At 49.0% G+C, this 16,651-nt stretch overlaps 1 protein-coding gene across 6 annotated transcripts in view; it reads left to right on the top strand.

Annotated features, from left to right (window-relative positions):
- LOC146830241 (uncharacterized) overlaps nt 1–16,651 on the top strand; it is a 649,260-nt gene that overhangs the window by 616,513 nt on the left and 16,096 nt on the right. For all 6 annotated transcript variants that reach the window (XM_085604449.1, XM_085604447.1, XM_085604446.1 and 3 more), the window contains exon 14: nt 7,617–7,791. In XM_085604449.1, coding sequence (XP_085460575.1) covers nt 7,617–7,791 — 175 coding nt within the window. The remainder of the gene's footprint in view (nt 1–7,616; nt 7,792–16,651) is intronic.

The raw sequence follows: 16,651 nt of genomic DNA, 5'->3' as shown, positions 1-16,651 counted from the left end.
ATGCCAGACCAAGACAACAACGCTCGAAGTTCCTCCAGTGCCGACCGTAGAACCGAAGAGTAGACAGGCCTCCGGGACTGCTGAATCGCCAAAGCTAAATGCTCGGGGATACCCCGATTCCTCCTCCCCTGCCTTTCAACCTCCAAACCGACAGACGAAGCTGCCGGAGGCACAACATCGGAGTGGACTGCAAGGGAGACGAAGGGAAGGGGAAGAACCAAGAACCCTGAACCGCCAGCAATTTCAGAGTGGGAAACCACGACCGGCGAGGCCAGAAGGGCACCACCACCTCCCGATCCACCATCACCAGCCGAGACAGAAACCGAGAGATCAGAGCAAGGGGAGGAAAGGCATACAGCAGGCAAGAAGGCCATGGGAGGGTGAGAGCATCCACCCCCCAAGCCTCTCCTGAGGGACCCTGGAGTAAAAGCGGGGAAGAAGAGCATTGAGCCGGGAAGCAAAGAGTTCAAGATAAGGATGACCAAACCTCACGCACACCAGACGAAAGGCCACCGGAGCCAAAGCCAACTCCAGGGAGGCGGGAAAGAAGTGACTGAGGACATCCGCCACCCCATTGTCCACCCCTCGGATATGAACAGCGGCCAGAGACAAGAGATGGCCCTCCGCCCAGCAAAACAACCGGGACACCACCGCGTTCAGGTACTGGGACCGGATACCCCCCTGGTGATTCAAGTAGGACACGGTCACAGTGTTGTCCGACCGAACCAACACATGGCGATGGAGCAGAAGACTCCGAAACCCCAAGACTGCCCGGGACACAGCAGACAGCTCCCGCCAATTCAAAGACCGCCGACTCTCCAGCAGCGACCAACGACCCTGAAGGAATTCCGTCCCCAAAGTTGCCCCCCACCCCAATGCACTGGCTTCTGTCGTGACGACCACCGGAGGAGGGGACTGCAGAGGATTTGTTTGACAACGTCCACCAGCGCAGAGCAGGAAGGATCGATAGAGACACCGGAACCAAGAGGGACAAATCCGGATACAAAGTATCCCACTGAGTTAACAGGAAGTACCAAAGAGGCCGAAGATGGAAACGCGTCCAAGGCACAGTGAACACCGTAGCCGCCATCAGACCCAAGAAGGATCAGGAAGGAACGACCCACCAGAAAACGCCGAGCCAGGAAGCACAGGGTCACTGCACGAGCCACCGACAGGAAGCCCCGATTCAGATCTGTGTGGAAACGATCCCCTATGAAGTCAAGTCCTGGGAAGGCAGCAGCTGACACTTGGGGAGATTCAACAGGAACCCATGGGCCCCCAATGCTGAACACACCAACTCCTGATCCCTCAACAACTGAACCGCGGAGGGAGCATGAAGGAGCCAATCGTCCAGATAAGGGTAAACAATCACCCCCTGAAGATGCAAGGAAGCCACCAAGGATGCCACCACCTTGGGAAACACCCTGGGGGCTGACCGCAGGCCAAATGTGAGGACCCGGAACTGATAATGGACGCCACACATACAAAACCACAGGAAACAACGAGAGAGGGGGTGAACTGGAATGTGACAATAAGCAATCTGAAGGTCCAGAGTGCACATGAAATTACCCTGGAGAACCAGGGGTATCACCCACTGAAGAGTCTCCATCTTGAACAGGATACACATCACAAATTTGTTTAGGGCCTTCAGATCCATGACAAGATGAAACCCCCCTGTCACCTTGGGAACCTGGAAAATTATGGAATAAAATTCCTGACCCCTTTCCCCGGGAGGAACCTCCTGCACTGTCCCCTTGTCCAGCAGAGCCTTGACCCCCAGAAACAGTTCCACCCGCTTGGACGAACAAGATGGCCGGGAGTCAGACGGACCCCAGAGTCCGGAGGAGGAGCTTAAAACTCTATGAGGGACCCCAACCGCACAATGTCCAGCACCCATAAGTCTGAACAGGAGGACATCCAGGTTGGAAGAAAGAACCAAAGCCGACCTTCGACCAAGGATCCGGCGTCGGCCGCCAGATAGTCAGGAACGAGGCTTCGCAGGAAGGGACTTCGCCTTCTTGTCCCGACCCTTCCCATACTGAAAACGACCCCTGCCATGGGTAAACTGCCTGCAAGAGGGAGAATGGAAGAATGTCTTGGACTTTGAAAAAGCCGGCACCGAGGAAGACTGTTTATAAGAAGAAGAATGCTTCTTCTCCTTAAACAGACGATACAATTTGCCCTCCAACTCCTCACCAAACAACATGGAACCCTGAAAGGGCAACAGTAGCGCAGAAGACTTCTTGGACAAATCCGTCTTCCAGTCCTACAGGACCAAGTTACGACGAGCAGCCACACAAGCACCTCCAGAGAGGGCCGAGGCACGCATGACGTTGAAGGAAACATCAGACAGGAATGCCACCTGCCCCTCAATATGAGCCAGAAGCCCCGAACAGTCAGTGGCATCATCCATAGACCCATACAAGGACTTCAAATGCGAAAGCAGAGACTGAGCGACATAAGTCCCATAAATGCCATCCCTGAGTACCAGATGGCAACCAGAATAAACCTTCTGCAGGGAAGCGTCCACCTTTTTGTCCACAGGATCACACACCAGCACACAAGGGCCGGCAAACACCCCAGAGCACTGCCGCCAGCCGCCGTACCAAAAACGCCTGACTTTCTGCCTTCAAAGCAAGGAATTCAGGCAAGTCCCGGAAGGAAGCGCCCCAGCCACACGGGGGCTGCCGCACTCTGCGAGGACCAAAGCAGGAACCACTGCGCCCCGACATGCCCAGCAACCCGGGAGGCGCAGCCAAACCGAAGCCCCACAGCAGAAGGACACCTCACATCCATTGGAACCGCCGGAGGTGTCAGCAGGACTCCCCCCCCCAAGCCCGGCAGAGGGGGAGACCAGGAATCCAGCAGCAACACGAAGCCCAGCAACAGGCAAGACCCCAGGAGCCTCCTGGCTCCTGGTTGACATCATAGTGTCGGAAGACAGAAAAAAGAACAGGAGGAATGCTGGGTAGGGTACGGTTATGTACTCCCAGTAGGGGGGGTGTGGTGTACCAGCATTCCTTCTTTTAGAGATAGATTATCTCACTTGTTTAGTAAGAAGGGGACGAGGACAGGAGAGACTTGGGGGTAATGCTCAGGAACAGTTGCATTTTGATATGGTTTCATAAAAGAGCTTTATCGTTTGTTTTTTGTTTTTAGATACTGCTTAGTACATATTGTGTGAAATCCTTGACCTTGGGAAACAAAGGTCGCTTTTGCAGCACAGGGGAGGTTGGGCTGTTGCACTCACCACAGCCAGTGGTGCTGGACTGTTTTCTGAGGGTGGGTTTTGCCATCAACCTTACCCCATTGAAGTCTTAGGTATTGTGAAGAACCCAAGCACACTTTCCATTGAAACAGCTACACAATTCGCATGACGTAAAGTATTACTCTATGGCGCACAAACAGGAATGAATGAGAATTGCTTTTCAGCAAATATTTATCAATTATGCCTCATCAAGTAGAGTGTCTTGATTTGTTTTGATGCTTTTAAAATATTTGTTGTCATCACAGAGTTACGAAAACATGTGCTTCACTTGTTCTTTCCTAACTGATGATATATGTTCGAATATTTTCAGTTATTTTACAGGTATTTAAATATTCTGTGTTAGAAAAATGTGATCTCCTGGAGCCTTTCCTTTCACACGCATTGTACCTCATTAAGTTTGTCAGAGAGTTGACTTTCCAAAACCTGAACACTAACCTCCATGTTAAAAGAATAAGCAGCAATTTGTCGGAAGGCAGAGCCTGACATTTGACCTCTTTCTTTTGATTGCGCAGTAAATGTGACAAGATGTAAACACATTTTAAAGACACTTAGTTGCTCATTCCCCTGAACTCCATCATGATTATTGTGGGGGGTGTGCTCCTCCCCCTCCCAGTGGCGGCTGGTGAAGTTTGAGAGACATGGGGCTAGCATGCGCGGGGGGTGCTCTTTAAAGTGATGCAGCATTTTTTAGGAGGCAGGTTGCCATTCCCAGTGCATGTTTTATTTTAAAAGGGGGCATGTGGGCTCAGTTTTCCTGTTAGCATTAGGGCAGTAGGCCACTCAAAACGAGAACCTACATGCGGCAGTTCATTTTTTCATAAAAGAGCAGCGGGCCTAATAACTCAATCCACCACTAGAAACTAGAGGAAATGCTCCAGAATCCTCAGAGCACAAGAGTAATCCCATAACCGACAAATGTACAACAATATTAAGCACTAAACTACTACCTTTACTGTGGGTAACATGATACTCTGCAACCCCAGAGCTTTAACAACTCGTAAGGGGTACTAAAAGCTATATAAATGCAATTACAGTACAACTACTTTTCGTTATTAAGTGCTCTTAGCATGATGTGGTGATTCCACTCATTCACGGCAGAAGCAGGAAACATCCTCAATTATCAGAATTATCGAGAGCGATATTAGCGTATGTGGTATTACCACCAATATATTACAACATGGCAGCTGTGACTCCACCAGGAATAGTTCCACCAACAATAATCCTGCCAAGAGAAGCTTTACAGCACCCATTACATATCAGCAATTTTGATCTCACTGCCAATCTGTAACTCAGGCCCTATTTCTTGCATGCACTCCGACTACTTTTATTAGAATTAAATGACCTTTCTGTGTTGCAACCAATTATGATGCAGCCATATTCACTGTGTAGAGGGATGTTTCAGAGATACTCACATGTCATGATATAAAATGGATGCATGCACGCAGATTCCAAGACAGGCAGGAAAGAAATTACATTTGTGAAAATCATGCAACATTACATTTCGTCATGTCATGCATGCCCAATATAGCATTCCTATGATCCTTAATATATTTACTACAAGCCAATACTGCTTTAATAAATATGCAAACATGACAACATTGTTGCTGACTTTTAACTTGCATTAATAAAGTGAGGTCAAACAATGGATGCTCAGGTTCTGTAAAAGGACCAATAGCCCCAAACTACAAAAAAATAACCATTGGTGTCTTATGTGCTGTCTTGAACCGTGAACAATTTGATGAATGTAATGCAGTTAAAGAAGTGCTTCATCTACCATTATGAATTTTACAGGTGTTGCAAAGATCTGAGTATTCACTCATACTCACTCACGGATTAATTTCATTCTTTATGATTCAAGCTACTGCCTTCTTAAAAGAAGTCAATGATTAAAGTCCCTACAGGTAGTATGGCACTAACAAAATGTATAACAGAAATATAGTGTCCTAAATACCATTTATAAAAGTATGTCCCATTGGAGGTGCTAATAAGAAATCTACACTTTACTAGATTATATTTTTGTATATTATAAAATATAACATGACAGACATTCTACTGACACGTACACATCTGGGTGCCATCAGCTTTTGGCTCAACCGTTTTTTACAGATCTCTATATAGCGCGAACTTGACCCGAGGATTTTGGGTATCAGAGCGCTTTACATTAGCACCTGTTGCGTTACACAAGGACACATTGATTTTTGGTAGGAAACCTGGCCTCCCCATTGAATGCACCCTGCCCTCGGAGCCATCTCAGTGGCTTGTTAGCTGCAGGGACGAAGTCAGGTCCCTGGTACCAGCTGTTGAAAGCAGAAGACAAATACAGCTCATTAAGGTCCCGCCAAGGCCGGACTAACAAAATCTGAGTTTTTGCCAATTATCTCCAACAGAGAACAGAGTCCGACTGAAGGAGTCCCTCACCTGATTACGGACAACTGGGCCCTCTTTGTCCACCTCAGCACAGGTGTTTGACTGTTTTTCTCCTGCCACCGCTCGAACTAGAAGTGTGCTAATTTGAAAAGTGGCTGCAACGTCCCTGGCAGCTCTCGTTAACGCGGGTAGAAAAATACTCAGGATTTTTCCAGCTGCAGTCGGACTTCTTACTCAGCACTCAGGATCACGGTGTCTGGGGCCTGAGGAGACCCAGGGAAGGGCCTTGGATGGGTAGAAAGAGGCGGATGTGAGAGGGGTGAGGTAGGCCATTGAAAGAGAGGTGCGCCTTCATAAGCGTGTGGCCAGAGCCTCCCACTGAAACACCGGAGCTGCAAATAAATGATGGCGGCCATTCACACGGTCCTGTAATAGCAACGCGGGAAGCAGACACCTCGAGTCTGCGCAGTGTGTCTTAAAGAGTCCTTATGACAAACTGCGCAGACTCGGCTTCCCACCTGCTGCCTCTACCACTCCTTTTCCCAGCTTATCAGAGGGCAGGACCCACCTCCCTGTGACGTGCTCAGAAAGGGTGGGGTGCCGTCCTCTCCACTCCCTGACTGACATGCAGCCCCTGGCGCTACAGGGCTTGAGCCTGAAGCGCCCGGGGCAAACTTTAGCCAAACGTCATTAGTGGGTGGAGACTGGTCCTCGAGGCTATGTCTTTGCCGAACTGATGACCTCACAGGCCTCAGGGCAGTGAGCTTGTCAGCCCGGCAAAGTAGACTCAGGGCCAAAACGAAAGGCATAGGCTTCGCTGCCAGGGTCACGTGACATGACACTCGTGATCACTTATCATTGCAGCTACAACAGCCCTGAGCCTGGTCCCAAGCAATTAGAGGTCTGCGTAATTAATTTTTTCTTTTACTGTTTATTAAAAGAATTTAGTTGTACTTTTGTAATAGCTGACCCAGGGGCTGAAAATAAAGGGGGCGGAGCCCCGACGCCCTCACGCAGAAACCGCCACTGCCCCCTCCACACCTCTACTTCCAGCTCAAGATGGACATTACTCTTTCCCCTGAGGTTCATAACTCTGCTCCCAGGGCTGCTGCAGAGCACAAGGTGGTCTTAGTATTATTATGTTATTTTTAAGCTGAGTCAGAGCAACAGTTGAGAGTTTCCAGTGTAGAATCTATTTTGGAAATAGACCATATTGCTTATAAAGATTGAAGATAAAGCCATCAATGTTCAATTACGCGTTACCTTAAGATATCTGTTTGCTGTTCCTCCAGTATTTTGGTTATTTAACTTTTGTGTAAACAACGCTCTACAAACACGCTTTGACCAAACCCGTAGGTTGACACTCACATTATACACTCACGTTAAAAGGGAGTGACCATTTGCCCTTCCCAATGCTTGTTTATTAAATCCTCCCTTGTCCATTAAGGGAACATGAACTGCTTTGAAAGAAATATTCACTTGGAATGAATAACATCCAGGAAGCTTGATGTGGTCCCACAAGGAGAGCTTCCTCCTTGTGAGACGGGTACCACCCAAAGACAGGGTCAGGATCTGATCCATGGTTTGCAGTTGACGTCACAAACCATCGATACATCCTTTGTGGCTCTAAGGATGAGGGGACCACCTCTTTCACTCCATCCTATTTAAGATGCAGAATGGATCACAGAACCGATTGCGCTAATCGGAACATCTTTTTTGACTCACACAATGGGTTTTGTACATTTCAAATCCATATTTTGTGGTTGCAGCCCTTGTGTTTTTTAAATTCACAGGCATGTGTCCACAAAATACCTTCATACACCAGGCCCTTATTCTTTGAAAATAAGTCTTTCTTGACATTGTGTGATGGTAAGAAAACCTTTTAATGAAATAATTACATATCAAATAAAAGTGTGGAATTCTCCAAACATGGGTAAATAAGGTTTGTCCCAGCTGGTTTCCATCTTGTTTCATTGGTCAGATTGAGAGAATCCAGAACATCTACCTGCACAAAGCCTATGAGTTGAGGAAGAAATTCTTTGCCCAGAAGAACGGGGCAAACAAAGTGAATGAGATGAGCCTGTTCCATGGGACTGCACCAAAGAACTGCAACGCCATCAACCATAAGGGCTTCAACCGCGGCTACACTTCCAATGGTGAGTTATATGCGAAGTCGCTTTAATGGCGAAGCATGTGGTCACCGTCGGTGGTGGTGGTTATGGTAGTACCAGTGAAAAGCCACCCAAACATCTTGCGATTCTGCTGCAGTCCACTGTTGAATCAGTATCAGTTTGTACAAAGCAGGCAGAAATGGTGGCCTTAATCACTTTAATTGAACACTCATTGGTGATTGGCTGAGAGTTACTAGGTAGGGCAGCGGCACAATAGTACATGATAGTAAAGGTAACGCCTCACCACCACACTATACCCAGAATACTCAGATGGATTCCAAGCACCAGGCTGATTCAGGTCATAGGTGAGTGGTGCCTCCAACCTTGAAGGACCTTAGACCCTGGTATGTAAAGAGCAGTATGACACTGGTAACAGGATCCTCTTACGGAGTGTCCTTTCCCTCCAGTGTGCAGCAGCATGCTCACCTACCCATCACAAGCAGGGTTCTTCCATGCTGCTGCATTGAGGTTTGCCGTGGGCTGGTTGGGTGGAGACAAACCACCATTACACTCGGTGTGTCGTGGAAAAGGTCACTTTATGGGAAGCAAAGAGAGCCCACAATTACATTGTACAACTTAGCCACACCAATTACTTTGCCTTAAACAATGTCCTAAGAATTCTCTAGCCCATTCCCTCTACCCTAAACCTCAACCACACCCCACACAATTGTGTGATGGACTCCCTTCTTTATAACTGCAAACTTACTCTGTAACCATCCCTTTACCCATGCTCTCCCAATCCCTCTCCTTCCTTCTTAGGCTTCTTCCTGGTATATTCCCCATTTCTCCTGCCTGTCAGACTGGCTGCTCTTTGTCCAGGCTGTAGCCTAACACTTTCCTTGCTGCAGTCTCTCGCTCTCATTTCCTGCTCTTGATCTTAATTCTGAGTTCTCTCACTGCACTTGCTCTCGACAACAACATTGTCACATAGTTACATTCAGTGCTTTTATACACCTGAGAATATTGAAATCCTTTCTAAGGTCTATTGATAATGAATTCCATCTCAATGCCGCAGCTGTAGAGAAAGCCCGACCTCCAAGCGAAGACCGATGGAACTGAGGGATCCATTTCAAACACTGATCACTGGATCCCAGGGGCTGAGGAACCCTATAAATCAATTGTCTGAGTGTAGGATAGCTCCCTGTTTGAATGGTTGCTCCCTAACATTTTGCTTCAATGCGGATGGTTATGACTCTTAAATTGCAGTGGAGCCTGTTGCCCAGAACCCAGTGCCAGTGATCTCTCCCTAAAACTGATTATGTGTTGTTGGACCTGGCCCTTTTGGCAGGTTCAGCCCTAAACTTTTTGCATTTATCCTGGCCTTTTTCCCTAGGTAGTGTTAGTAGTTTTAGGCCTCTAGGCACTTTAGCACTGCGTCCCAGTTTAAAGTGGGTGCGCTCTGTGTTACATTTAGTGAGACTGGCCTGCCCTCCCATAGGAATGCATGGGGGATATGTGTGTCCATGGTAGTTCCTGATGGGAGAGGAATGCAGGGGCGAGTTTGGTATGTGCGAACTCGTGAGAATAAATGCTGCGCAATGGTGTGCGCAGATTTATTGTGACTGGTGGAGAAGTGCCACTTCTAAGTTGGCATGTCTGTGTGCTGTGTGATGTGAATTGCATGTCTGGCTTGTGGTTGACAGGAGCTGAGAGGGCTGGGGAATTCCAGGAGCCAGGGTGAGTCTGCCCGGTGGTGAATGGAGAGATCTGCATGTAGATGGGAGGGAGGAGTTGCACCTCGGACCTGAATGGGGCTGGGCCTCCCCTTCACAATGCTGGCTCCACCTCCTGTGGTGCGTCTGATGCCCCTGACCTGTCCGGTGAATAGAGAGGGGAGCTGAGCAAAACAAAGTGCTCCTGAACCAGTTGTATCTGGTTCTCTCCTTGCCCTACAGTTTCAGAACAAAGGAAAATGCTGTATAAAAGAAGGGACTGTGACCCCATAAAAATGCTCTTGTTTGTTGACTCGAATGTACCAGGGGCGTGCTGCTGCTGGGGCTAAGGGGAAGACTTGCCTCCCTGGGCCCTGCCCTGGCCCTGGATGCCTGGAGGACTGCTTCTTGGGACTCTTCTGCCTTTGCTGGGGGCTGTTTTGCTCCCTGATACCTAAAGGACTTTCTCTTGGGACCCAGGACTTTGGCTGCATTCTTTGGTGCCCTGTGTGTGCTTCGCTTTTACCTTTAAGAGCACCTGGCTCTTTTCTGCAGAGGGAGATCGTGGGGCTGCGCAGGGCTGGGCTGCAGCCCCTTCTCCGGTGGAATCCCAACGTAGGGATTCCCCCCTTTATGCATAGATGGCGGGTGCCCACCCCGCTTTGGCTCTATTGCAAATAGCGGGAGCCTACTCCGCTTTATGGTGCTTTTTGGTCGGCGGGTGCCCACCCTGCAGTTTTGCGCTTTGGCGGATGCCCACCCCGCATTTTTCTGTACCTCGCGGGTGCCCACCCCGCTTATTTAGTGATATTTTCATCTGCAGGTGCCCACCCCGCTGGTATGCTCACTAGCGGGTGCCCAACCCGCTTCAGGGATCTTTAATTGAGCGGGTGCCCACCCCGCATTGCGCCCGAAGAAGATCACCGCGGCGGCCCGAGTCGCGGACAGGGCGGAAGTCAGGCAAGGATGTGCCTGACGGCGGGCGGGACTTCCGGTTTTGGGAAGGAAGTCCCGCGCACGCCGCCGCCTCCAGAGAAGCTGCCCAGAAGAATGGTGATGGCGCCTGCCCGTGCGGGGCTCCCTTTGCGGAGGGAGAGCCTGGCGGGCGCCAGCCAGTAGAAGTAGGAGGCTGCGGGACCGCGAGGCACATTGCCGGTGCCTGCCCCCGCCGCAGGAGAGAGCCCGTGCGCAGCCACCAGGAAGCTCCGGTGAGGAGGAGCTTTGTCTGTGTGGTGTCCCGGTGAGTGGGGGCTCCCTGTTGTTTAGTGCCCTTCGGGCCGCAGTGCCAGTCATATACTTCGAGCGGCCCCGTCTTGCAGAGGGCCGCTCTAACAGTGGGGGTACCATTGTTTTCAGAGCCTATGTGGCTCCACCGATCTTGGGGCATGTTTTTGGTTATAGAGCCTAGGTGGCTCCACCTCTTAGGGCATGTTTGTTTCGAGCGCTACTGCGCTCCAACGTGGGCCATATTTATTAAAAGCATCAATGCGCTCCACAATGCCAGAGGGCCAGTTCTTTTTCTTTATTACGGCCTGAGTACTTCGGGAGCTAGTGTGCTCCATGGGACCTGATTATTTCTAGAGCCGTGTGTGGCTCCAACATTTTGCATATTGCTTCTACGGGCCATTGAGAGCCCCTGCCTCATTGTTAACTCTCACAGCTGCCCAGTAAGTAGTGGGCAGCTGCACCGTTTAGGCCTCCAGGCTATTGTTCTCAGCTGCCCAGCAAGTAGTGGGCAGTTGTAACATTTAGGTGTTGCGCTGTGGCGCACCCTTGACCTTCGCTGCCTAGACAGCAGCCCTGACTCTTGGGACATAGGGCATTTGAGCCCCTTTTCTGAGATGGCCAGTTGGACAGGGGGGATTGTTAAATTTATAGGGCACCAGGCCCTACTGTGATTTTGGGTGCTAGGAAATGTAATGTATGTAGAATGATTTACGCACCTGTGTTGATACCTCTAAATGTGTTTTATGAGTATGAGGTTGGTGCGCATATTATGGTTTATCCTAGTGAGAATTATTCCCTAATGTAGTTATACTTAGGAGGTCAGGGTCTAATGCATTTAGACTTGTGAGAAGATGGCCTCATGTGTTTATGATGGTGAGGTTGGCGAAGGATGTCATGTGCGCCTGGTGTGATGCTGTGCATAATGTAGTTTACGTTACAGGCCGATGTTAAGTACAGTGATTACCAGTAGTCACTGGTGGTGTTCTATGTTTATGATAAATTCTACATTTACTAAGTTCACTTTGTGATGGTACTGACAGTGGTCCCAGTCAGGTGTAAATAATTCCTTGTAAATATGACCTAGTGCCAGGTGGCACCCTGTATAGTATGTGCTTACTATTCTAATGTGTTATGATAATACAAAGGCTATTTTTATATAACCCTGTGTGGAGTTTCTTTTGTGGTGGGCCTGGGATGTTGTTGCTGGGTGCGTGCGCAAATGCTTTACACATTGCCTCCGGGATAAGCCTGACTGCTCGTGCCAAGCTACCAAGGGGGTGAGCAGGGGTTATCTTTGGCGTGTAACTTCCTTGCCCTGACTAGAGTGGTGGTTTCTGCCTGGCTTGGGCGCACGCCTCAGTCAGCCAGAAATCCCATTTCTAACATGTGTGAATTGGTAACCCCCATTGTCAAGGACTTTAACCCTCTTATAAGTCCCTAGTATATGGCCAGTGGCACCCAGGGCATGGGTGTTAAAGGGTCACCAGGGATGCAGCACTGTTTTATGCCACCCTGAGTAACCCAAGTAAACAACTGACAGCAGTCACCATTGCAGGCTGCAGGAGCAGTGCAAACGTCTTGAACTCAACTTTGCCCTCACCATGTGTGGCAAAGTCAATGCACTATTTTTAATATATGCCAGTCACCCCTATGAAAGGTCTCCTGAGCCCAGGAGGCAGGGTGCATTATATTACAGGTGTGGACACGTAAGTGCAACCTTATATGACCCTATAGTGGCCTGTACCATTAAAGGCTACTATAACTGATAGACCGACCATAGGATACCATGGGCTACCACCCGGCCAAACCTGAGGTAGGCAGCTCCATTATGGTACCACCTAAATATGTTGTATTTGGTATCAAACACCGTGCCTTCTCATCCCTGACACAAATCTCGTTGCAAGGACGATGTGGCATGCACCCAGTTGGCTACCTTAGAGGTTGCCCACCTAGTTGGACTAGCATTTCCTCTGCTCTGGCTGCCAGCCCACAGCTGCTGCCACCAAGACAGGAATATGACCCCCCGCCAGAAGGTGTTAACTTTCCTAGGAGTCAGAAACAATGGCCTGGCCTGGCCAGGAGGAGGTCACACCTTCCTCCCTGACAAGATGGCTAGTGAAGTGGCACTTTAAGGTGGTGAGCTTCAAAGGCTGCACCACCTGTGATATTGAACCAGGCTGCCTCCCAAAGTAGGAAATGGCCCTCCCCGTGCCCCCAGGCACATTTGCACCCAGGCACATGGGAAAATTAGGTTTTCAGGAAGTGTATACCCCCAGAAGACTAGCCAAACTTCTAGGGTAGACTACCTTCTCTGTACAGCTAAAAAATACTTCTGCCATTTTTAAAAGTGGTAGAATAGAGGGTTCTGGGTAGAAAAGTTGACCTACACTGCCGGAAGTGGTCACCTCAGGCGCAGATTAGCCACTCTGGATTGTAGCCCATTGGCCACTTGCATCCACACCCCTAGCGCCCTTAAATCTAAGATTTAAGGGCTTCCCCTGGCACCAGAACCTCAGTTCTGATCTGACTTGCAACAAAGGACACAAGAAGAGACCCCAGTCAGCAACAACAGGAGCTGCACAAACCAAAGGCGTGATACTCTGCACTTGTGGCAACCTTCCTGAAACTGCAAGACTGCAACTCGATCTGGACCAAGGCTCAGTTTCAATAGACAGAGATAGAGCCAAAGGCATCATCAGACTCCCCTGGATTAGTGGTAATCGTCCCCTGCACTCTGTGAGTAAAAACAACGTACCAAAACCAAAGAATGGCTAGCCATCTGGGCCTCCGAGGGATTGGCCAGAAGTGGATGGTCCAGTGCATTGTTGGAAACTTAGTCATGTTCTTCACAAAATGCCAAGCAGCTACCCTGTTCCTCCAGATGTTGAAATAGATTTCTGCTGACCTTACCGCTGCCAAGGCTTGACGATCACCTTTTAACAGTACCCACCCCTTTACTCAACACTGCATCTCGAGGAAACTCCGCAAAACCTTCATCCGATGTCAGCAGCAGATGTCAACTGTTGGCTTTTTGCACCCTGTTCTACACCAGCACTGTGTAAGCGGTAAAACCAGCTCTCCCGCGACTCCCGCTTCAGCACCAAGGGCAGTCAGGACAACTCTGCGGCCGGGCTTCTCGAGGCAGGTAAAATCGAACTTACTGTAGTGGCTTGATCCTGGACCTGCATCACCTTTACCCTCCTTGGGTTCTAATCAACTCGACCTGCTAGTGACCGAGTGTCACTAGTGCTTTTTCCCATTGACTACAATGATAAAGTTTTGCAGTACTGTTTTGCACTGATTTAATATTGCTTCTAAAATACATAACTCCGGTTGTAATTATCTGATTTACTCCGTTTTGGTGTCTAAAAGGATACAAAAATCTGCTTTATTTTTTATAAATTGATGACGGATTTCATATCAATTACTTATTACCCATGTTGGTACTAGAGGAACACATGTTCCTCTAGTAAAGCCTGACTCCTCTTTGCCACTCTACCAGGTCTGAGCTAAGGATTTATTATTGTGAATCCAAGGACCATCTTTGGGGTATTGTGAGAGTATTGCACAGTGAAGCCTAACCAGCATCACCACATTATACTTCACCTTCCTACATTCCTTTCTACACTGAGGAACCCTATACAACACTGATCACTGAATCTCAGAGGCTGATGAACCCTTTAAAACACTGATCAATGAATCTCAGAGGCTGAGGAGCCCTATCAAACACTGAACACTGGAACTGATAGTCCAAGAAGGGTGGTACAACTTGATATGATCTTTTAGAAAAGGACAGCTGGTGGAGTAAACCTCTTTATGCGCTAGGCAGATGAATTTAAATGTGATCCGCTCTTTAAGAGGTAGCCAATGGAGAGAGGCCAAGGCATGTGAAATGTGGTCTCTGGCTCTCAGTCCTATGCCAGCCTAGCCGCATAGTTCTGTGCTGCTCAAATATTTTGAGATCTTTGATACAATCTAAGTGTCCTTGCCATACATGAAACAATCAAAGCTGTGTCATTGAATCAGGTCAGCCAACAAAGACATAAAGGTGTAATAAGAACGTAGAGAAAGTATCAGTCCCTGAGGAACCCCGAAATGTATTGTACGAACTGAGGAAGAACATGCACCCATTGTTACCTGAAAGCACCTACCTGATAAAACCTCTGAAACTATTCCCATGCATTGCCTTTGATACCATGATCCCTCAGACGATCTAAAAGAAAAAGTTATTAGCTTCAGTAAAAACGAATGTCGGAAGAGAGACTGGCAGTCTTGCCAACTGTGAAATTTGAATGGGGCAGGGGGTGCGGTGAAGTGGACAGTGCTACAACGCCAACACCAACACCCATCTCCTCAAACAATTACAAACCATAAAGAACGCTGCAGCAAAATTCATCCTCAACCTGCCCAAATGGATCAGCATCACCCCCCACCTCAGAAGCCTCCGCTGGCTCACCCTCCGGAAGAGATGCCAGTTCACTCTGCTCACCCATGCCTACAAGGCCCTTCACTACACAGGACCCTCCTACACCACCATACCTTCCACCAGCTGACCAGAGAATTCTGATCCGCCTTCCACGCCCTTGCATAAATCCCCGAATCCGGTGGAGCTGCAGTGTAGGTCGATCCTTCTCCTACCTATCTCCAAGTCCTGGAATGACCTCCCACTGCATCTCAGAATCTGCCCTTCAGGAACTCAAGATCTAGCTCTTCGCATAAAGCTCCCCATACCACCCCGGGTTGCCCTATACAAATATAGATTGATTGATTGATCGATTGAATTTGGGGGACAATTTGAAAGGTTGTCATCATCTAAGGACGGTTTCTTTAGCAATGCTGTGGCAGGTGCAAGTATAAGATTTAAAGTGAGAAGTAACTGCACCTAAAAGCACCGTGTAATTAAATAGCAATGCACTGGCACGCCAATAGATAATACTATAGTCATAGTTGTCACTTTCATAGGGTAATATATTTCATAATCTAATTTTTATGAATATTTATGGCATTGGTAATGAGTGAATAAATGCATGGATTTGTAGAGTGTGTGGCTACTGCTGGAGCGTCCCGTCACTAGGCAAAGGCAGAGTGGGGGAGTAAGAAAGTGCCCCTTTTTGCATGGTTACCCCTAACCTTTTTCCTGATGCCTAATGCCAACTTGACTGAGTGTGTGGTGGGGTCCTGCTAACCAGGCCCCAGCACCTGTGTTCTTACCCAAAACTGTACAAACCCACAATTGGCACAACCCCCTGCGCACAATCAATCAATCAATCAAGCAGTTGTAGAGCGCAGTAATCACCCATGAGGGTCTCAAGGCGCTGAGGGGGGGTGGGTGGCTGCAGCTACTCCTCGAACAGCCAGGTTTTGAGGAGTCTCCTGAAGGTCAGCAGGTCCTGGGTCTGTCGCAGCTGTATGGGGAGGGTGTTCCATGTCTTGGTGGCGAGGTAGGAGAAGGATCTGCTGCCGGTGGAGGTCCTGTGGATACGTGGGATGGTGGCGAGGGTGAGATCAGCTGCACGAAGCTGGTGGTTCGGGGTGTAGAAGGTGAGACGTTTGTTGAGGTATGCTGGTCCGGCGTTGTGGAGTGCTTTGTGAGCGTGGGTGAGGAGCTTGAAGGTGATCCTCTGGTTGACTCGGAGCCAGTGCAGGTCTTTCAGGTGGGCGGTGATGTGGGTGTGGTGGGTTATATCGAGGATGAGGCATGCGGAGGCGTTCTGTATGCGTTGGAGTCTTTTCTGGAGTTTGGCCGTGGTTCCTACATAGAGGGCGTTTCTGTAGTCTAGTCTGCTGCTGACAAGGGCCTGGGTGACCATCCTTCTGGTGCCGGTGGGGATCCATCTGTAGATCTTGCAGAGCATGCGGAGGGTGTTGAAACAGGAGGAGGAGATGGCGTTGACTTGCTGGGTCATTGAGAGTGACGAGTCCAGGATGAACCCCAGGTTGCGTACATGGTTGGTGGGTTTGGGTGC

This window comes from Triturus cristatus, chromosome 5_1 (assembly GCF_964204655.1).
Source record: "Triturus cristatus chromosome 5_1, aTriCri1.1, whole genome shotgun sequence".
NCBI lineage: Eukaryota > Metazoa > Chordata > Amphibia > Caudata > Salamandridae > Triturus > Triturus cristatus.
This window is presented reverse-complemented; position numbering and strand designations above follow the sequence as displayed.